The sequence below is a fragment of the Amblyomma americanum genome, chromosome 9, assembly GCF_052857255.1.
Source record: "Amblyomma americanum isolate KBUSLIRL-KWMA chromosome 9, ASM5285725v1, whole genome shotgun sequence".
Taxonomy (NCBI): Eukaryota; Metazoa; Arthropoda; class Arachnida; order Ixodida; family Ixodidae; genus Amblyomma; species Amblyomma americanum.
This window is the reverse complement of record NC_135505.1, coordinates 78,734,761-78,756,861: the sequence shown is the minus strand read 5'-3', so window position 1 is coordinate 78,756,861 and position 22,101 is coordinate 78,734,761. Positions and strand designations below refer to the sequence as shown.

The 22,101-nt window shown below is 46.7% G+C and overlaps 1 protein-coding gene across 1 annotated transcript in view; it reads left to right on the top strand.

The window, feature by feature from the left end:
• Positions 1-388: 388 nt before the first annotated feature.
• The window catches only part of Taldo (transaldolase), a 27,358-nt gene continuing 5,645 nt past the window's right edge, over positions 389-22,101 (top strand). Inside the window, exons 1-6 of the mRNA XM_077638563.1 lie at positions 389-587; positions 2,539-2,662; positions 10,000-10,107; positions 14,220-14,351; positions 15,431-15,491; positions 19,454-19,698. Of these exons, the coding sequence (XP_077494689.1) occupies positions 491-587; positions 2,539-2,662; positions 10,000-10,107; positions 14,220-14,351; positions 15,431-15,491; positions 19,454-19,698 (767 nt within the window). The 5' untranslated portion in view covers positions 389-490. The remainder of the gene's footprint in view (positions 588-2,538; positions 2,663-9,999; positions 10,108-14,219; positions 14,352-15,430; positions 15,492-19,453; positions 19,699-22,101) is intronic.

Sequence of the window (22,101 nt, the reverse complement as noted above, 5' to 3'; positions counted from 1 at the left end):
AAAGCATTAGAAGTTTAAAAAGTGAGTGAATTTATTGACGAAAGGAACAATTTTGAATTGGAAAGGGCACAGAATGTCGCCAAGCCACTACTATATTTTGCGGCTGTTATTTTTAAATATTCGGAAAGGCAACTTCTCTGCACCTCAAACGCGTTATGAAAAGCAGAATATTCTCTAGTTTTAAAACGTTTCAATCATTTTTTAAGTGAGAGCTTATTAAACCTTGTATAGACTGAACAAGTATAGTGAAGGTGCACAGAGAACGCAAGAAAGGTGCTTCCAGCCAATAGCGTTCCTTCATTTCTTGTCGTACCACTAAGAGCGTCCAATAGCGCTGTCTGTTTTGGTGCCATGAGGTCAGTGTGAATTGCCTCTACTACAGCTTTTTTATGCCATGCAACCATAGAAACGCTTGGTGAGGGAAGAAGGAAGCCACCCGCACGCGTGCCTCTCCTAACGGTATAAAACCCGGTGCCTCTAGCAGCTTGCCATGACTGGTGACAGTATCAAGAGAGCCAAGATGTCTTCGTCTCTGGACCAGCTGAAGGAGATCACGACCGTTGTCGCCGACACCGGAGACTTCGAAGGTGCGTGATGTCTCCCTTCGTTGCCGGGCGGTCGCTACGAAAAGCAAATATATATATAAAAAAGTGTGACGACCCGGCGTCACGTGGCCTCAATTTCCGCGTAACTTCAACAGCGGTTCGGCCTGCGGAGACGATCGTTTTCCTGTTCGCTCGTGTAGTGTGCGGAAAGCGTAATCTTCGCACCTTATGGGCGCACGTAATTGTCATCAGAGGACGATCAAGCCTGCTCAAGACGTTGACCGGGTCGCGTACGCATTCGTTGAGAGCTGCTAGCTACGCGCGACAAACACCGGCGTCCACTTCGCCTGTCTTCGCTTTCCCGTTGCCGTTATCGTATCCGCTTGGAAAATCCTGGCGGAAAAGCCGGTCCCCGGTTGCACCTAAAACATATACACACCTCTGCTGTTGTTGTGTGCGAAATTGCGGAAATTTTAATTCATTTGGCGGTGGTTTTTTGGCAGGAAGCGTGGCTTTGCCGCGCTTATCGACGGTTCCGATCGACTGACCGTCTAGACACCGCGGGAAAACTGTGTGCTATCGGTCGCCCTTCAAGTAGCAAGCTTTGTAACGAACGCTGAAGGAGGGGCTGAAGTGGAAGCGCCGTTGTCGATTGAAATCTCCTTGAGTGGGCGTGGCCCCTCGGTAACCGCGGTGGACCAGAACTGGTTGACGCGTTTTCCCTCGCTATAATGATCTCCGGTCGCCGACTTCTCGTTTATTACTTCGCAGTTGTAAAGCGCTTCAAGGGAGGTGTCACGTTAATCTTCCCGAATTCCGCGAATACCTTAAGGAGCCTGTAATAGGCATGTGCATGTTCTGGCGGTTTCCTTGTATTGTTTTTTTTTCTAAATACAGATGAGCTCTTGTGGTGTAATAAATGGATTTGTTTGGCTGTGGTTGTTCTGAGTGGGAAGTTTTTTGCCAGCCTGGCCTCTTTGTTTGGGCATGTTCTTTTAATGATTGTGCATTGCAAATTTTGTTACATTGGCAAAAAGTTGTGGCCTTTATTGTTAATAATATGCAAGTGTCTCAAGTTATCAAGTGTAGCAGCTTTAATTGTTAACTCGGCTAGGTGACTTGAATAATGCAATTGAACCTTACCACAATGAAACAGCCTGTAACAAATTTAGCAATAGGTATATGACAAATCACTATTTTTGAAGGAGTTTCATTGAAGACCAGTGGCTAATGACTGAAGTTGTTTCAATTCTTCGCCATCAGTATATAAAGCTTTTGAAATACTGAAGGGGAAAGCTTTATATCCTATGCACACGTGTATGGCAGGGTTGCAGGGTTGCTTACTGTTTATCGTTGTTAATGATAAGAAGAGGCATTTTCATAACAAAAAGGTGAATAATTAGTATGTGACAGTGTAACAGCAGTGGTGATTAACGTGGTTGTTACCCCCAATGTTCACCCTTGAACAAATGGAGTAGTACAGTATGTATGGTATGTGGGGTTTAACGTCCAAAACGTGCACATGGCCCATCGGAGGTGCCGTAGTGGAGTGTTCCGAATTATTTTCCGCCACCTGGTGTTCTTTAAAGAGAGCCTGAAATGGTTTCGATGGGCATATTCTAGTCAACAGATCTTTAGAAGAGGTCTTTGGGAGTATTTGTATCAAATTTGGAAGCTCTGTGTGGACCTTATAATTTAGAAATAATTTTTAAAAATCACTTTAACGTGCACTGACATCACAGTATGGGGGCATTTTTGCATTTGGCCTCTGCCAAAATGCTGTTTGTGATCGTTGTTGTGTAGGTGTGCTTGTGAAGTCACTGAAGTTTATCATTGAGGAGTGACTGGCAGTCACAAACCAGTGTTAGTAATGTAATCTATTAGCTTTCAGCAAGTCTCGTGTATATCACCGACTGTAGAGAATACATTCTGTGCTTTGCCTGCTCGAACAGCTTATGCTAATTATTTGTCTCCCTTCCCCTCTTCCTCGCAGTGATGAAACAGTACAAGCCAACTGATGCCACAACTAACCCATCACTCATTCTCGCCGCCTCCAAGCTGCCCCAGTACACCCATCTGGTGGACGAAGCTGTCAAGTATGGCAAGAGTAATGGAAAGTGAGTGTTTGTTTGGAATTTTTTATTCTTTTGTTTTACCTTTGGCACTTAAGTGCTTCTGGTGTGCTTGCTTGCTGGCTATACAAGCACATCTTTTGTGACAGCTAACAGATGCATGTGTGAGGCCAACTGACTGGCTCTCTGTGGCTATGTTGTGTTCCTCCGCAGCAGAGCACACTTATTGTTGTGAAAAATTGGATTCAGACATTTTTGTTTTTCGGCGCATCACATCAAGACCGAAAAGGTCTTCATGAACGCTATTTGGAAACTGTTGGCAATGTAGCATGGCTTCTGGCCATCTGTGTACAATATCAATCTTGACCTCATTGTAGTGCCATGTAGCAGCAATCACTGTAGTTAATTTTTGGCCTTTACTTGTTGACAAAAGTTTCTTCATTTTCAAAAAAAAAAAAAAGCAGCCTCTTCATGACTAGAACAATGTAACCAATCAGAACATGTCAACATCACTTCGTCCTCCATGATTGTCCCTTTAAAAGTAAGTGCTGCCGCCTCATGTATTATGCAGCTGAATTTCTTCAGTCAGCACCAGGTGGCACTGGCATAGGGAGTGGTTTACTTTAACTAGGCTACGGCTGGGTGCTTCAGGACAAAGTGTCGCTGGCAAAAACTTGACACTACAAATAGCATCCCCTGTTGTTGCGTGCAAGACAGAGAAACGATAGAACATATTCTTATCCAGTGTAAGGCTGTTGCAATCATTGGTGTACGATGCCACCACAGGAACCTGAGAGGCACTGGGGTTTTGGAACAGGCAGGGCATGCTCAATTTTTAAAAAAAGTAGAAACAAATTAGCGAGTAATACAGTATTAGTGGAGAAGGTCAAGGGAGTAGTTTAGAATCGGGAAGGAAAAATGTAGTTAATTCGAAGGTGTTGAGCACACTAGGGATATAGAGATCATGGGGCACCACCCAGATACAAAGGGGATGCTGATAATTATGTCTAGAGGTTAGTGGAATTTGTGCAGACGCTGTTACAAGTAAAAAGGAAAGCTGATAAATACCTGTGAATCATTTTGTGCACGCACGTATTAGTGACATGGAAAGCCAGTACTTCTTAAGTGTGTACAGTCTTCTTACTTAGGATCACCTTCCCTCAGCCCTTTTGACACAGTCAGCTTGTCTCCTGCCACTGTTTCTCGACAAGCTGTTCATGCTTGATCAGTAGTGCATGCCTAATGGTCTCGGGTTGCCCCGGTGGAAACGCACGCATGGCTGGAAATAGGCTTTTTACTTTTGTTTGGAATAAATCATTGTCTAGCCAAAGAATACAAACACAATACCTAGCTGAACCTTTCAAGAACGGGTGCAGCGGTCTGCTAGTGCTGAACAATTAAGTTGGAGGGGAGTGACTGGGTTGTGAAATCGTGCATGCTGGGACTTGTTTCCGATGCAAGGCTTGCAACGGGCCAGTTGTTTACTCTGACTAATGTACTACCTCAAGCTGTTTGATTTCATCAATGAGGAAACTTTGGATGAGGGACTTCATTGCATGATCACTGTTGAGTACCATTTCATTCTCTTGGAGGGAGAGGTGCGAGAAAAAAAGAATTGCAAAGGTGATAACATGTTTCAAAACTTGTTCGAATGATACAAATTCGCAGACTGTAGGTATAGTGTTAAACTTTATAGTGGCCAGTGCAGTTAAACCTAATTGCAGTGAAGCCTCTGGTGTGCTCAAATTTCACATTGTGACTATTGTTCCCATATGAGCACATATATTATTTCCTACAGTGCTGAAATACACAGCGGATGGAATAGGAGGCCATCTCAAGTCTGAGCAGCCTTGTGGCCATCAGTTACATTACATACTACAAAGAAAACTAAATACTGGGGGAAAATGGCGGCGCTAACTACTTCACCTCATGTACAGCCCATCAATCAGGTGTCATGCTAACCTGGGCACAGGCAACGTTGTGATTTTTCTTCAGTGATTCCTTTTCAAAAGATACTTCGGCTGTTCTGTCAAGGTCATCACTGCTGCTTTTGTGGGCACCATAGAGCAGCTTGTTGTTCATGGAACAAGCACATATAAGAAGACATTGTAGTTTGCGTGTTAAATAGGATCAATGCCTAGTAATGTTTAAATGTGGACATACAGTGTGAAATAGTTTATTTTTGATTCAATGGGATAATTGTTAATTTTGACAGAACAATAGTGCTACATGGAATAAGATATTTAATATGTGCCTTTTTTTGGGATCTTTTAAAGAAAAATAGTGAACTTACTTCACGCAGTATTGTTGTTGGCCATATCATTGTAATAGTGAATAACTGTAGTAGATTATACTGATGATGAATTATATGTGAAAACATGTTTCCATATTGTAGAAGCCAACATGCAGATTATTCTGTGATCTTTTTTTGGCAGTACTGTTCCCCGTGCTATAGCTTCTTTGGCCGATTTATAACAGTAGCGAGAACACTGACCATGGTATTAGACCTGTCCTAATTATATTAGCAATAGTGCAGCTCATGTAGAAATCATGTGGCATCATTCCTGTAGTCTCGCTGCAGAAAGTTTGCATTAAACAACTGAATCCATTTTGGCTTCAGCAAACAGAATTTCAAATTCTCTTCCTCTGAAAAGTTTTCTCATGGTATATAATTGCACAGGAAAAAAATTGTGCAACGTTAGATGTGTTTCGGAGAGCATTTGACATGAGCAGATCATAAGTTGACAATGAAGAAACTGACTCATCTAAGTCTGTGAAGGCCACTTGAAATATTCCTTGCCATTTATGCTGAAAGGAATAAATGTATCTGAGGGGCAGTAAAGTTCGAGTCAGACAGTTGTCTGGAGCTAAAGGAAGCGGTTTTCAAAAGCAAGCCACATGGGGAGGTGGGTGCCGGGCCTCTTTGGATAAGATGAACGCTATCACCCAGATGTCCAGCAAACTGGATAGCATATCTGCAGTGTTCCTTTACTCCTGCATATCTGTGAAATGCTCTGCTGCTTTTCTGAAAGGGAAGCTGTACACACTCGTACATTTAATGGCCGTCAAAAGGGTTTTTACTGGTTGAAAACACTTTAAAATTTGTATGGGTTGATAGTCTGCATGACCTTTTGAACTAGCCACTTTAGTTTTGTCTTGTAGTAGTCTGTGCTATTCACCAGCATCTTATAGTATGATACAACTAAAAAGAACAGCATTTGGTAACACTGGCCACAGTCCATGGCATTCTGTATTACTCCACTGTCGAATTGGTGAGGTGCATTTCCAAAGTAAACGCAAAGGAACAATGGGAAAATCGTTTGCCAGCTACTTCTGGTTCCAAATTTCTCCCACATACTGCCTTTTGCATTGTAGTTGCCATGCATGCATTCATCGTATATTCACTCGTTTATTTGTGCTGCGACATCGCTTCTTGTAGAGCATCATTGTAAGATCAGTGCATGCTGCATATGAAGGCATCCTGAGTGCAGAAATCGACAATAACAAGAGGGGAGTGTTTTGTCATGGGTGTAATTAATGTGCCAGCTTAGGCTGGCTGTTCTGTGTATGCACGGCAATCGGTTTCACGTGTGTTTGAACTAGTTTAATGGGTCGGTCATTACATATTTGTTTGTTCTTTCACTGCACTATGAAGGCAATGAAGGGTTGAAATGTGCACAGTTTTGCGAATGAGACTTATTTTTCTCACAGCATGTAAAAGCTTCCAGTGGGCAAGCAAACTGTCCATACATGCCACTGCGTACAACGCGTCTCAACACACTGCACTGCTTATGCATAGAAACCCTACTACCATTCACATCATTTTGGTTGCATTTCGTGCAAAAGCACATCACGAAGCAGAGGAATGTCAGTGTCATGTTGGTCTGGCAATGATGCAATACAATCAGCTGTGTTGTAGAGCAAATAAATTCGTGAAGCAAGTTAGCAGGGTGAGAAATTTGGAACTGGAAGTAGCAGTAGCAGACGACTTTCCAATGATCCTCTGCACTGAATCTGTAAACGCGCCTCACCCATTTCAACAGTGACCGAAATCAGCTTTTGTAAGTTTGACTGTGTCAAACAGGCTAGACACACCAAGATTCTTGAACTTGCAATTTCGCTTCTCCCCGCCGCGGTGGCTCAGTGGTTAGGGCGCTCGACTACTGATCCGGAGTTCCCGGGTTCGAACCCGACCGCGGCGGCTGCGTTTTTATGGAGGAAAAACGCTAAGGCGCCCTTGTGCTGTGCGATGTCAGTGCACTTAAAGATCCCCAGGTGGTCGAAATTATTCCGGAGCCCTCCACTACGGCACCTATTCTTCCTTTCTTCTTTCACTCCCTCCTTTATCCCTTCCCTTATGGAGCGGTTCAGGTGTCCAAAGATATACGAGACAGATACTGCGCCATTTCCTTTCCCCAAAAAACCAATTATTATTATTAATTTCGCTTCTTGTTTAAGTAACAAGCAAAGCTGGTACAACAGACTTTTTGTCAGGGAGGTGCAGACTTGAGTTGTCCGATGGATAAATTAGTTGTTGGGGAAAGGAGGTGGCACAGTATCTGTCTCACATAATGGGCAGTTCAGTTCAGCTGTGCTGTTAGGGAAGGGTTAAAGGAGGGACTGAGAGGACAGGAAGAAAGAAGTGCTGTGGTGGAGGGCTCGGCTGGCTCGGGACCACCTGGGGATCTTCAAACTGCACTGACATCGCACTGCACAAAGGCGCCTTAGCGTTTCACCTCCATCGAAACGCAGCCGCCGCGGTCGGGTTCGAACCCGTGTACTCCGGATCAGTAGCCGAGTGCCCTAACCACTGAGCCACCGCGGCGGGTGGTAGTTCGAAAATTTGTTGTTGGGGGATGGAAATGGCGCAGTATTTGTCTCGCATCTCGGCGGACACATGAACCGCGCCGTAAGGGAAGGGGTAAAGGAGGGTCTGAGAGAAGAAAGGAAGAGCTAGGTGCCGTAGTGGAGGGCTCCGGAATAATTTCGACCATCTGGGGATCTCTAACGTGCACTGACATCGCACAGCACACGGGCGCCTTTGCGCTTCGCCTCCATCGAAACGCGGCCGCCGCGGTCGTGTTCGAACCCGGAAACTCCGGATCAGTAGCCGAGCGCTCTAACCACTGAGCCACCGCGGCGGGTAAACAGAGATTTCAAAAGCAAAGTACTGATGGAAGAAAAATTATAAAGGCGGTATTGCAGTTTTTTGTTGTTTTTTTGTCGACGTGCTGCGAGTGGGGATTTGAGACGGCGATCATGTTTGCGATATTCCGATGGCCCGAGATCGCGCCCTTTCATATATTGTGGTCTCGCGATTGCAGCTTTCCAGCGGATATATCCTGGAGTTTTCGGACAGCGGCCTTGCAGCGAAGCCGCTCACTGTGTTTTTTCTTTGACTGGGCGTTCTTACGAAAGGGAACAAGACGCGGGCGCGCTAGCGTAACCGCGCCGCGCTCGAACGCCAGTTCCGCTTTCCGCGTAGGGGATCACTCGGGTTTGACCGACCAACGCTGGCGGACTGCGTGACTGACGAAACCGCATCGCCAACCTGCTGGCGGAGTCCTTGACGTAAGAATATAAGTAGGCGGTTGGCGCTGCTTGCGTTCTCCCCCCCCCCCCCCTTTTTTTTTTTCCGCGTCTCGACCTAGCGACGCCTGCATGGGTTTTCTCCTTTCCACTCGGTTGAGTACACAAGCTAACGCCCCCAACCCCTTTTTTCCCGCCTTTGCTTTGTTTTTTATTCACGAAGTCTCGCTTTTGTTCAGCATGCAGTTGCCGTTTCTGGTGTTTTCTTTCTGCCGTTCTTATTTTTTTTTTGTTGCGGGTAAGTGCGCTTTGTTCCGTACCCGTACGCTTTTTTTTTCTATTTTTGTTGCGTTGGGGTAACCCCGCTCTCGTTGATTTGGTTTGCGCCTAATTGCGGCCGGTGCGTCCGACGTCCTTCGACTTTTGCGCCGACAGCGCCAAGAGGGTAAGGGAGGAGGTCGCCCTTGTTTCCTCGTCTGCCGAGCTTGCCCGGAGCAACGAGCGTGGTTTCGTTTTCGACGCTCGCTTCGATCTGCGGGCGGGACTCTCGCGGGGAGTTGAGTTGTGTGCTTTGTAGGCAGAAAATTGGGTCTAGGTTCTTCTGTATTGCTAGTCGCTTCAGGCAGTTTGCTTCGCGCCATCATTCCATGCATGCAGTGATGATCGTTAGCTGGTATGCCACATACAGGTTGCCATGTGCCATGCTGGACTGTTGTACCTGAGCACATAGTGCAAGCACAGTGGAAGTTGTAGCAAGAGTTTTCAGAAACTGTAGTAGGGTGCAAACTTGTGCAAGTTGGCAAAGGTGCATATTGGGTGGAACAGCACTATCGGATGAAAGATGGAAGGGACAACGAAACAACGCAGACGAGCCCTGACTTACAACTACATTTTTTTTTATTCAGAAAACCACATATTTATGGCTAAAATTATAAGACCCAACCCGCTGTTGGGTCTTCCAATCGGCACATGCCCGCTGGTTGGGCGTGGAAGCTGACCATGGTAGTGGAGTGGATTACGGATCGCGGTATGCTATAACTCTCCATTATCTGCATGTCAGGGATGTGTGCAAAGCGCTATAAAAGAACGAACAGAGAATTTAGCTATCAAAGAACCAAGTAACCAGTAATATGGCTGCCAGTGACACTCTGCTTTATGATGAGGTGGGCTTTTTCTGCGGACTGAATTAGCCACACAGCTGCAGCATTGTGTATGTACCCACCTTTGTTCAAGACAACACTTCGCGTCCTGCTGCAGAAGTAATCATGGAATCCCTTAACAAAGCTATGAACATTGGCAGTCTTCAAGGAGCAGCTGCTTTCCCTTGCGTACCTTGAAGAACAACTGCCAGGCAGCTTCCAGTGGTACCTCTGTACAAGTTCACTTAGTGAGAGCATGAAACCGCCTATGCTCTGACATGATTGGAAGCATGTTTGGCCACGGCATGCCTGACTTAGAAATTTGGGGTAATGGTTTTTGTATGTCTTCAGGATGACCTCAGAATGTGTTGGTGGACTGGACTTTGTTTTATGACATGCAGGTTGAATCACTGGCTTGCACCTACGTAATGGTAATAAAAACTTTCATCATTTTGGGATGTTGTTGTACATTGATGTCGCTGAGTGCTCGGCTTTGCACAGCAGTTACATTAAGCAACATGTGAAGCATTCCTTTGAGGGCATGCCAAACCTTTTTTTGCGGGATGTGCTATCCTTGTATGGCTTGAAAATACGTTCCTTCATTAAAGGACCTCCTTTGGCATAGTGATCTGCTGTTGTAATACTGCAATACTGTGCTTGGTTGTCATGCGTATGTGCATTTACCTTGAGCTGTGTTCTTTGCCTATGTCATAGGACCGTGGACGAGCAGGTGACCAATGCCATGGACAAGCTGGTGGTCCTGTTTGGCACAGAGATTCTCAAGATCATTCCCGGCAGAGTATCAACGGAAGTTGATGCCAGGTAAGCAAGCTATGGTATGTCCACTGCCTGAAGTGAGAAATGGTGAGCTGTTTGGGGCGAGTCTAATGCTGCACTGAGCAGGAGCAATTTACACATGTGCAGTTTGACCCCATCACGCATGAGACAGTAGTTGTAATGTCGCTGGTGCACTGTCATCATCATCATCATCAGCCCTACTACACCCACTGCAGGGCAAAGGCCTCTCCCATGTCTCTCCAATTAACCCTATCCTTTGCCAGCTGCATCCACCCTTTGCCTGCAAACTTCTTAATCTCATCCGCCCATCTAACCTTCTGCCGCCCCCTGCTACGCTTACTTTCTCTTGGAACCCACTCCGTCACCCTTAAAGACCAGCGGTTATCTTGCCTTCGCATTACATGCCCTGCCCAAGCCCATTTCTTTCTCTTGATTTCGACTAGGATGTCATTAACACGTGTTTGTTCCCTCACCCACTCTGCCCGCTTCCGATCTCTTAACGTTACACCTATCATTTTTCTTTCCATGGCTCGCTGCGTTGTCGTTAACTTAAGCTGAACTCTTTTCGTTAGCCTCCACGTTTCTGCCCCGTAGGTGAGTACCGGTAAGATTATGCTGTTGTACACTTTCCTCTTGAGGGAAATTGGTAAACTGCCACTCATGATCTGCGAGAATTTGCCATATGCGCTCCACCTCATTCTTATCCTTCTAGTTATCTCCCTCTCATGATCCGGATCAGCTGTCACTACCTGCCCTAAGTAGACTTATTCCGGCACAGTTTCTAGGCTTTCGCTGCCAATTGTGAACTGTTGTTCCCTTGCTAGGGTGTTGAATATTACCTTGGTTTTCTGCATGTTAATTTTTAGACCCATCGATCTGCTCTGCCTGTCTAACTCGTTGATCATGATTTGCAGTTCACCTCCTGAGTGACTCAGCAAGGCAATGTCATCAGCAAATCTCAGATTATTTAGGTATTCTCCATTTATTCTTATTCCCAACTGTTCCCAATTCAGGCCTCGAAATACCTCCTGCAAACATGCGGTGAACAGCATTGGCGAGATCGTGTCTCCTTGCCTGACGCCTTTCCTTATTGGAATTTTATTGCTGACTTTATGGAGGACTATAGTAGCTGTGCAGTTGCTATATATATCTTCCAGTATTTTGACATAAGGCTCTTCTACCCCCTGATTACGCAATGCCTGTATGACTGCTGAGGTTTCCACTGAGTCGAATGCTTTCTCGTAATCAACGAAAGCTATATATAGAGGTTGGTTATATTCTGCGCATTTCTCTATCACCTGATTGATGGTGTGAATATGATCTATTGTAGAATATCCTTTACGAAAACCTGCCTGATCATTTGGTTGATTAAAGTCTAACGTTTCCCTGACTCTATTAGCGATTACCTTAGTAAATACTTTGTAGGCAACGGATAGTAAGCTGATCGGCCTGTAATTTTTCAAGTCCTTGGCGTCTCCCTTCTTATGAATTAAGATAATGTTTGCATTCTTCCAAGCTTCTGGTACAGTCGAGGTCATAAGGCATTGCGTATACAGGGTGGCTAGTTTTTCTAGCACGATGTCCCCTCCATCCTTCAACAGATCTGCTGTTACCTGATCCTCCCCAGCTGCTTTTCCCCTTTTCATTGCTTCTAAGGCTTTCTTTACTTCATCTTTCGTTACTGGCGGGATGACGCATTGCTGTGCACTGCTGTCTTTCTCATTAGCGTTCTGATTACATTGGCTACTGTACAGGTCTGTGTAGAACTCTTCGGCTACGTTAACTATCTTATCTATATTGCTAATGACATTGCCCTGCTTGTCTCTTAATGCATACATCTGGTTTTTACCTATGCCTAGTTTCCTCTTCACTGTTTTTAGGCTACCTCCGTTCTTTAGAGCATGCTCGATTCTCTCCATATTAAACTTCCTTATGTCGGCTACCTTGCGCTTATTTATTAACTTTGATAGCTCCGTTAGTTCTATTCTATCGGTAGTGTTAGATGCCTTCATGTTTTGGCGCTTCTTAATCAGATCTTTCGTCACCTGAGATAGCTTCCCGGTATCTTTTCGAACTGTCCTACTGCCTACTTCTACTGCGCACTCCGTAATTATTGATGTCAGGTTATCGTGCATTGAATGAACATCAAGATCATCTTCCTCAGTTAAAGCCGAGTATCTGTTTTGCAGCGCTATCCTAAACTCCTGTGCTTTCCCTCTTACGGCTAACTCGTTAATGGTCTTCTTCTTCGCTAGCTTTTTCCGTTCCCTCTTCAAGTCTAGGCTAATTCTAGACCTTACCATTCTATGGTCGCTGCAACGCACCCTTCTGAGGACGGCCACATCCTGAATGATGCCAGGTTTAGCGCATAGTATGAAGTCTATTTCATTTTTAATCTCACCATTGGGGCTCTTCCAGGTCCACTTCCTGTTTTCTCGTTTGCGGAAGAAGGTATTCATGATCCGTAAATTATTTCTATCCGCGAATTCGACTAATAGCTCTCCCCTGCTATTTCTAGAGCCTATCCCATAGTCGCCTACCGCGTGGTCGTCAGCCTGCTTCTTGCCCACCTTCGCATTGAAGTCGCCCATCAGTACAGTGTACTGCGATTTTGCTCTATTCATTGCTGATTCTACGTCCTCATAGAAGCTTTCAACGGTCTGGTCATCATGGCTGGATGTGGGTGCGTATGCCTGCACCACTTTCAGCTTGTACCTCTTATTCAGCCTAATTACTATAGCTGCTACCCTCTCGTTAATACTGTAGAGCTCCTCTACGTTGCCAGCTATATCCTTATTAATGAGGAAACCCACACCTAGTTCTCGTCTACCCTCTAACCCGCGATAGCACAGTATGTGTCCGTCCTTTAGTGCTGTATACGCCTCACCTGTCCTCCTAACTTCGCTAAGCCCTATCACATCCCATTTAATTCCCGCTAGTTCCTCAAACAGCACTGCTAGGCTAGCCTCACTAGCTAAAGTTCTAGCGTTAAACGTTGCCAGGTTCAGATTCCAATGGCGGCCTGTCCGGAGCCAGAGATTCTTAGCACCCTCCGCTGCGTCACAGGTCTGACCGCCGCCGTGGTCAGTTGCTCTGCAGCCGCTGGGGACTGAGGGCCGAGGGTTAATTGGTTTGATCATAGAAGGTTGTGGCCAAGTACTACACCAGGGTGGCCAAATCCTGCTCTGGTGAGAAAGTGCGTTGTCGGTTCTGGTCACCGAGATAAGGCCGCACTCCAGGCCTGGTTATGCAATTCCATCGACACGCGGATTTTTTTTTTTTTTAAACCCGGTGGAGAATTGCGCGGCACCAGGATTTGAACCCCGGTCCTCTTGTACGCGAGGCGGATGTTCTACCTCTACGCCATCGCTGCATCGCCCTGTGCACTGTGCACTGTGGTGCACTGTGGTGCACGTTTTATACTGCTGACCAGTACATTGGCATGTTGCTGTGTCATGGTGCATTGACATTGTCGTAGTACAGCATTGTGGTGCAACATTTTCTGTTGCTTCTTTGCCTTGTTGGAGAGTGTCTTGTCTCGCTTGTAGTTTTCAATGCAGCAAAAGACACGCGATAATTTCACACCGTTTATTTACTACTAAAGGGGGTGCGACCAGCGTCGACCGAGGCGGAATCCGAACTGGCCGCCCGAAGTACAGAGGGGACGGTGGGGCGTCCATAGGAGGGAGTGGCTTCCCTGAAGAAAAGGAGGGCGTGGGGGCCCGCCGTGGGGAGCATCTTGCGACGGCGTACGAAGAGGGGCAAGTGGCCGTTAGAAAAGAACACTGGTGACACAGAACAGAACGAAAGAAGGGGACACAGCACAGGGGACACAACAGAGAGGAAACTGTGTAGTTTCTTTCTTAGTTCCACTTTGTTGCCTAGCTGTTATTTTCTGGTGTTCTTTTTTTTTCAGTCTATGAAGACATATTATCTATCTCTAGTTTCAGGCTCTGCTCGTAGTTCGTTAAATTGGCCACGTCAAATTTTGGTGTCCGTAGATATTGGCTAGCCTGAGGCTGTGGGCCTTCACATTTCCTTCTATTCTTGTTCCCCGTATGGTTGACCAGTAAAGTGAAAGGGAGTACTGAACTCAGAGGTTTGGCTGTCCCTCATGACTACCTGTTCGGGTGCAGGCTGTCGTTCAACAAGGAGGCATCCATAGCCAAGGCGCTGCACCTGATCGCCCTGTACAAGGAGCACGGCATCGACAAGAAGCGCATCCTTATCAAGCTGGCCTCCACCTGGGAGGGGATCCAGGCCGCCAAGTGAGTTGTCAGTGCTACATGGTGGCTCTTCATGAGCAGACACCAAAGCGTGTAACTGAAGAATGTGTACAGAGTGAGGTGTAGTTCAGTAAATCAGTGCAGTTAGCATTGTCAGTTTGCACATATAACTAGCGAAGAAAAGCTCAGCAGAAATTGCCCAGCAGTTAGTTTATTGATGAGATAGAATATTTGAGGACTAAATGCCTCTGTTCTTTGTTACTCAGCGATCTACTCTCTGGTTTAAATTTCACCAGCGATCTTCCGCTCCATGTCGCACCAGTGTAGCATTTTGGGAGGAAGTCTTAACAAACTTGTGCCACATGTAGTGCCAGGAAAAAAAGGAGAAATCTCATGTACACTTTCCTGTGGTTACATACATCATTAGTTCAGCTAGCTGGCTCTGGTAACACTGAAAGCAGTTGCATGCATGCCGCAAGAAGCAATTTTATAGGAGAGGCCATTGGATGTGAGGAATACTGCTCTAACACAGGCGTGAAGCAAGTGAAGGTGTCAGAAAAAACGTGCACACAGCAGTGAAGCATTTTGATGGGTGTGTAGGGAAAAGAATGGCGGCTTACGAAGGAGATCCTAAAACACTGTCTCGAAAACCTTTATGACATATCACAGCCAGTGATCTGGAGCAAGTTTCGTTGCTTTTTGAAACTGCATAACTGTGTCCAGGTTTGTATTCAGTTGCTGAGTTCTGATTGGGCTGCGACAGATATCTTGCTCCTTTGCGGTTTCGGAGAGATGCTCCAGGCCGTCAATTGCAATACATCATTAGTTTAAGCTGTTTGCCTGGTAAGAAGGAAGTTCATGTGTTGTTTCAAATGTTTGAAACTTGTTAGCCCTTTTTGACTCCAATAAGGCCATCATATTATTGGTTGGTCACATCAGAGAGGACCGTCATTTAGTTGGGATACTTACTTGATGTTAATCTCTGATGATGTGATGTTTGTAAGCATTTAATGTATAGTAAGTGCAGTGTTTGATGAAGTTGATTTCTTGCATTTACTGGCAACTCTTAGTCCTCCATTTCACCATGTGCCTGGTTTGTTGCTTCCTCCTTTTGTGTACAGGGTCCTGGAGTCTCAGCATGGCATCCACTGTAATATGACCTTACTGTTCAACTTCACCCAGGTGAGTGAGGAGATGATGAGCTCTAGTCATGCAAAAGTTGAGAGGAGTTATACTGATAGCTTTTCATATTACTTGCATGTTGGTCTGAGGGAGTGATGTATGTACCTTGACCACACTGTCTCAACGCCCGGCTAGATTTTTCTCAAGATTCACACAGAGGTGGAATTCAGCAGCCAGTGTTGAATGAGTTTTCGTTCTTACTTCTGACAAACTGTCAGAATGGTTACCACTGTGTGGCGCTTATATGGGCTAGTGGCTAGAATATGGTTTATTCATGATTTGTCTTTTTCTGTGGTAAACTTAGTGTTACGCCACTATGTAGTCACTTGTGGCATCGCTATGTTTGGGCCACTCTGCCCAACAAACACAAAACCTCCTCAAAATCTCCCAAAAATAGACCATCGGGACATTTGGAATCTCCCCAGGAGATGCTCATTTTTCCCGAACACATCCAAAAACGTCCCCACAGCTAGCTGTGTCCAAAATTCTTGCGTCCCAGGGAAAGCCCCAAAAGGTTAATGCTCGATTTCTCGGCTCTGGCTCAATAAAATCATTTCTCCTTTTTCATGCAGCCTGCAGGCATCTAAACGCACATATGTGCCAAATTTCAGGCACATGTTTACGTTGTAGGCAGTGTAATATATCTGTCCACTCGTGTGAATGCATTCTGGCTCGTCCATCCTGGATTTACCTGTTTTCTTGAAATGTGGTAGCTTTTTACACACAAAGCAAATTTGAATTCAAAAAGTCGCCCAATCCCGCCCATATAACGGGAAATGGCAGCACAATATAGATGTGATTTCAGATTACTAGATGTGCTTTTTCCATTTAAATGAATAGAAACAGCAGACGCATATGTATGCACCATTTAATGCGCAATGTACATAGCACTGTGGCACCAGCATACAATAATGGCCACTTTTTTTTCTCCAGCTCTGATAAATCTGCAAAATGAAACAAGAGAAACATAATACAGGCAAGCATTCTAAGGGCTACAAAATCATATATGCACACGCAAAAGCAAAGGCATATAAAGACCAACTTGGGTCCCAAAAGACAAGACAAGACGGGCGTACGCTGCAGATACGCGTGTTCAGGTCACGGATTTTCTGCAGGTTGAAACCTCCCTCTCGCTTTGCCTCTCGCTCGATCCTCTGAGTAAGCTTCAGTGATGTGTTATCAAAACAGGGAAAAAAAAATTTAGTTCTACGAGGTGAAAATAAAAAAAAGCATAATCCAACATACCTTGACGACGTTGCCAACGGTAACCCAGGGATGAAATAAAAGGCTGCAAAAGCTGCGACCACGAACTCAATGCAGCCTTCTGTCCTTCGCCTTCTCACGGCACAGCGAACGCTTTAACACGTGTTACATCTTCGTTACACCCCGTTTTATTTTCTTGTGACTAAGTGTGGAGATAAGACTGCTCAGAGCCGAATGGAAAGGGGGCTTGTCTAGAGGTAAGAGCCCTGGCGTGCTGCACCCATGGTACAGTAGACTGTGCGTGAGGCACAATACGGCGTGGGAGGCGAGATCAAGGTGACCAAGGCACAAGTAGTCCGGTGTGGATGGGGGATCACTAGCGACGTGAACACAACACACTCTACCACCGCGACTGGACGGCAATGTAGGTAGAGCAGGTTAATCCATGGGCACTTGCAGCAAGAGTGTGGCGGGCCTCCGAATGTCCCTCCTATCACCGCAGTGGACGGCCACGTTGCCACCAACAATACGCTGCAGTCGTCGGAGGTGCTAAAGAATGCAGAGTGTGTGCTAGGAGTCATCCATTGCCTTGAACTCCGGCGCTGCGAACACCGTCTGGAACAGTGGCATCATGGAGTAGGGCCGTGAAGCTGCACAAAGGACTTGCGGTGCGCCGCCGCTGCATCAGTCTGAAAGGAATTACGTGGGCATGCCGAGGTGCGCTGGAAAGCTGCCGTGAATCCGTGCTATGAAGTCCACAACAGCCCAGTGATAAGAGCAAGAGCTGCCGCGCGCTGGGGCTTGTGCGCGAGCGGCTGCGCGAATACGTGTGTGCAAGATGGCTTCCGTCCAGCGAGGGAGCCGGGAGAGCGACGGGAGGCCATTACTGCGCCTCTGCTAGACAGCGGCGCAACGAGGACTGCTGGTATTTGGAGATGCCTGCAGGGACAGCCGCACAGTGTTGAAGTTGGAAACACTATAGAAGACAGGCACGTTGGTGACTGCCGCTTCCGGCGGCATGATGAAAAGGCAGACCGCCGTCGCCTGCCGCAGGATGGAGCCGGCGGCCCGTGTGCTCAAGAAGCGCATACGCCAACAGAGATGCGGGGTTAACTGCTTCCTTCGGCTGTTCGAGCGAAACTGTTTGATCTCTCAAAACGGCGAGTGCAAGAGCAAAACCTTCTCTCCCGGCAGCTTGTGGTGCGAGGGAGAGAGAGAAGAGAGCGAGGAGTCGATTTTTATTTCTTGCTGAAAAGCACTGGTCCCGAAACATTCTCCCCAGTTACCTTTCTGGGACCAAAATGCTACAATTCTTTTTTGTTTCTGCTTAACACTATAGAAAAAACGTCCCTAGCACTTAGTGGGTGCATTGCCCTTTTGCTTGTGTTTCTCTCTCCTGCCTCTACGGTTTGGAAATGTTTGATAAATGTTGTACTGGGACTGGGACATACCATCCTTTTTTCAACACACATGAGGAGGTACGTTGCTTACTGGGTGCATAGTGCATTGCCATGGTGTGTCACAGGGATGTCATGCATGACATCGCTAAATGCTGACCAGCTGGTGTGGTGTGTTGCTATAGGCACCGTGCACTTCCTAGGCACCTCCATCGTCGATGTTAAGTTCAGCGCCGCCAGATGGGATGGCTCCCTGCTACAACAGATGATTCAACGTAAATATGGGTGGCCTGGCACCTGCACGGCACTGCTTAGAGCAGCTGGGTTTCAGCCGGTCCATGGCCTGACAAGTTTCTTTCAAGGTGCAAGCTTGACTAAAGGCATTAAGCTTTCTTTTTAATTCGGCCACATCCACGACGTCAGGGAACTTGTGACTGAAGATGGGAGTGAAGTAGCTGTGCCGTGTGCCACAAGCCCATGACAAACAAGCCACTTCAAAGGAAGCAACAAGGGTATTATTCTGACTTGTTATTTTTCACTCCAAACGGCACGTGTAACAAGAAAGCAGCCTTTTAAAGCTCTTTACAGACAAAAAAGCCACTGCATTGGCTCGGTCGTTATAGTGCTCAGCTGCTGACCTGAAAGGTGCAGGTTTGATGCCGGACGCGGCGGTCGCATTTCAATTTTAGGCAGAATGCTAGAGACCCATGTAGTCAGTGATGTCAATGCACAGTTAAGAACACGAGGTGGTCAAAATCATCCAGAGCCCTCCACTATTGTGTCCCTCCATAGCCAGTCATTTTAGAAATTTAAACCTCCTAAACCACACCAGACATTTAAGACAACAGTGGCAGCAGCCTGATTCTGATGCTGAAAGAGTGCAATCCAACATTTTTGCTGTTCCTGCTGCCAATGTCACCTGGGAAAGCCATAAAACTTAGTCCCCAGCGAATTCCAATAAGTGTTGTTGCAGCCAACAATGCTGCAGTTAGCATTGATCTTTTTAGGGTTCATATGTGCTTGGAAGAAACTGCAACAAACTGGAAGATGCTACTCAACTGCTGCACACCCCGCCGCTAGTCACACGAACATCTCTCTGGAGTTAATGTGCACGGTACCTGTGCCATGTTGCAGTGATGTCATGCATGATGTCGTTGCATGCAGACCGTGGCGTTACACTGACGTCACAAATCCCAGAAACATGCCCTTAACAGCTGTTGCTGTAAAAATTGTTATGGAGCTGTACACAGCAGCAGTGGACTTTGCAGTGAAATGCATTAGTTTTGAGCAGTGCTGCAGGCTTGAGATTGTGACTGCTGTGTGTTCTTAACTCTCGCACCACCCACTTTGTGTGGCGAACAGGCGGTGGCGTGTGCCGAGGCCGGCGTGACTCTCATCTCTCCCTTTGTGGGTCGCATCCTGGACTGGCACGTGGCCAACACCAACCAAAAGAGCTTCGAACCCCTGGAGGACCCCGGCGTCAAGAGTGTGACTCGAATCTACGAGTACTACAAGCGCCATGGCCACAAGACCGTGGTCATGGGGGCCTCCTTTCGCAATGTGGGCCAGGTGCGAGCGCTCGCCGGATGCGACCTGCTCACCATCAGGTGGGTTGCACCACAACAATTTTTTGAGTGAAATTAAGGGGAGTACCCAGATTTCCTGTTTTCACAAACATCTGCACAACTTGTGGTGGCATTGAGTCTAAGCTAAACGTTAAATGGCCGAAGAAAGGGGTGTTTGAGCTTGGCTTTAAAATGCTTGCACTATGTTGAGTACAAGCCACTGAGCGTCCATGCCGCGTACGAGGCCTCAGAAGTGAGCGGAAAATTTATAATACATTTTTAAAAATTCCCGCTTTCGCACCTCACGGCGACGCGTGGTGCCGGGCTTTCGCAGGAAAACCTTGCAGACGACGTCACGTCTTGCAAATGATGTCAGCAGCCGGGGGTTATCATTGGCTCACAGCGCCAAATTCTTTCAGACGTCACGCGATACCGCGGCCGAGACAACTCCGCGCGCGCCGCACCTGGCGGAGGGTAGGAGAGGGGCCGAGTGAGTGGGGCCACGGAGGAGCGCACCCGTTTTGACATGTGAGAGGAGAGGGAAAGGCTGCAATGACGCAGAAGTTCAAATTTTGTCTGCATGTAACTCAGCTACCACAAAACGCATTGACACAATTCTTGCTGGAGGATAATTATGAACCGTAGTCTTTTAACATCCCAGACATATCGCACCTTTATTGAGACCTCCTTTCTGGGTCCCTTTAAGCCTGATCAGGTGCACACAATGCCAGGGAAAGCAAGTTGGGGGAGGTCTCTTGGGACACACATTTGCTTTGATGACAAAAAAAAGTTGCACATATGTGATTACGTTGCAGTGCTAGTAGTTTTTACTCTGAATCTGCCCTTCCATGACTGATGGCCCGTGTATGAAGGTTAACAGATAGTGGAGCCACATGTGAGCGGAACAGTCGGCTGTTGGTGGCACCCGGCAGCTTCTGTTTCTCCACTGCATTTTTTTGGGCAGTGCTGAGCAGCTCATTTGAACCTTGCTCGTGATGCGATAGTCTGCTGACTTCCCAAGTTTCAGCCCAATTGCAAAGCTACTTTTTGAAACGTGGACCTATTTGGAGCATGGCCAAATTTGGGGATAGGGTTGACTGCAAGTTGGAAATGACCAGGGCCAAATTTGGAGGTCACTGTTTTATTAGCCTTAGTCAAATTAGGCTGGACACATGACCTAAAGCCATTGCTATTCATTTGCTGAGCCTAAAGGTCATTTCAGTGTCAAATCCGCATAGACTGCAACTAGAGTTCTGCATTAAGTAGAGCTATCTCTCTGAAAACCTACTCCATACATGCTATGGTGTTTGGCTGCTGAGCATAGTGATGTATGGGATTGAATTCTGGCCATGGGTGTTGCATTTTTATGGAAGCAGCACACACAAACTCCAGGGAGGGTGTGAGGAATGGGGGGGGGGGGGGGGGGGGGGGGGTTCAAAATTAATCCGGGTCCTCTGCTACTCTGCGTCCCTCATAGCCCATGTATCACTTCGGGGCAATACTCTACAAAGCTCATGCCTGTAATGGACCTTCGTCCATGTTCTGGCTGTTTGAGCCACACTTGGCATACTGAAATTTCGCCTTTTAATGCCAGCGGCAGTTCAGGACCAGCTAAATTTTTAAGAGTATTAGCTCTTACTACTTACTTTTGTCAAGGATGCGTCTGTCTGCATTGAAGGTCAAATTGACCAAAACAGTTACCACGTGATCACACTATATCCAGGGTGCGCACAGGTCCTTGAAACCCTTGAAAACCCTTGAATTTGGAAATTGCATTTTCAAGGCCCTTGAAAGTGCTCAATTTTTTTTTAACCCTTGAAAGTCCTTGATATTTCCTGTGCGGGATGGAAATCGCGATATACACAAAAAAAAAAATCGGTGCGAAACCCGTGCATAAAGTGGAAAAATGATTATTTTCTCAGCGCAAAGTTTTTCTACTGACCGTTACACGAAATTTCTTGAAAGTTTGACAAGTTTGGTGGAGCCCTTTAGACAGCTGGCCACATTGAGGTGGCGTGATCGCCTGTTCGAAAGTGTACGGCCGTATAGCCATCGCCATCACCGGCCGTTGGTTCGGCGTCTCGTGGTTTTGCGTTGCACGTGCGTACGCTGACGTTTACTCTCTGCAGCCGTGTGTTCAGACAGTTCTCTGCGTGTGACTGCAGCAATCCCGCGATCCGCAGAAATGCCCGGAAAGTGTACATTTCAAAGCGCGTGGCTCAGTAACAGCGCCTACAAGGATTGGGTGGCACCGGATGCTACGAATCCACATCGAGCAAAATGCAAACCTTGCGGGAAGTGCTTCGACCTTGTTGCTATGGGCGAGTCTGCACTGAAAAGCCACATGAAGAGTGCAAAGCACAGCGCCTGTATGAAGAGAGCAGCGGCAGGTTCGGTGCGCGAGTATTTTTCCGCTAGCGCGAGCGCGCGACCCGTAGATACTCC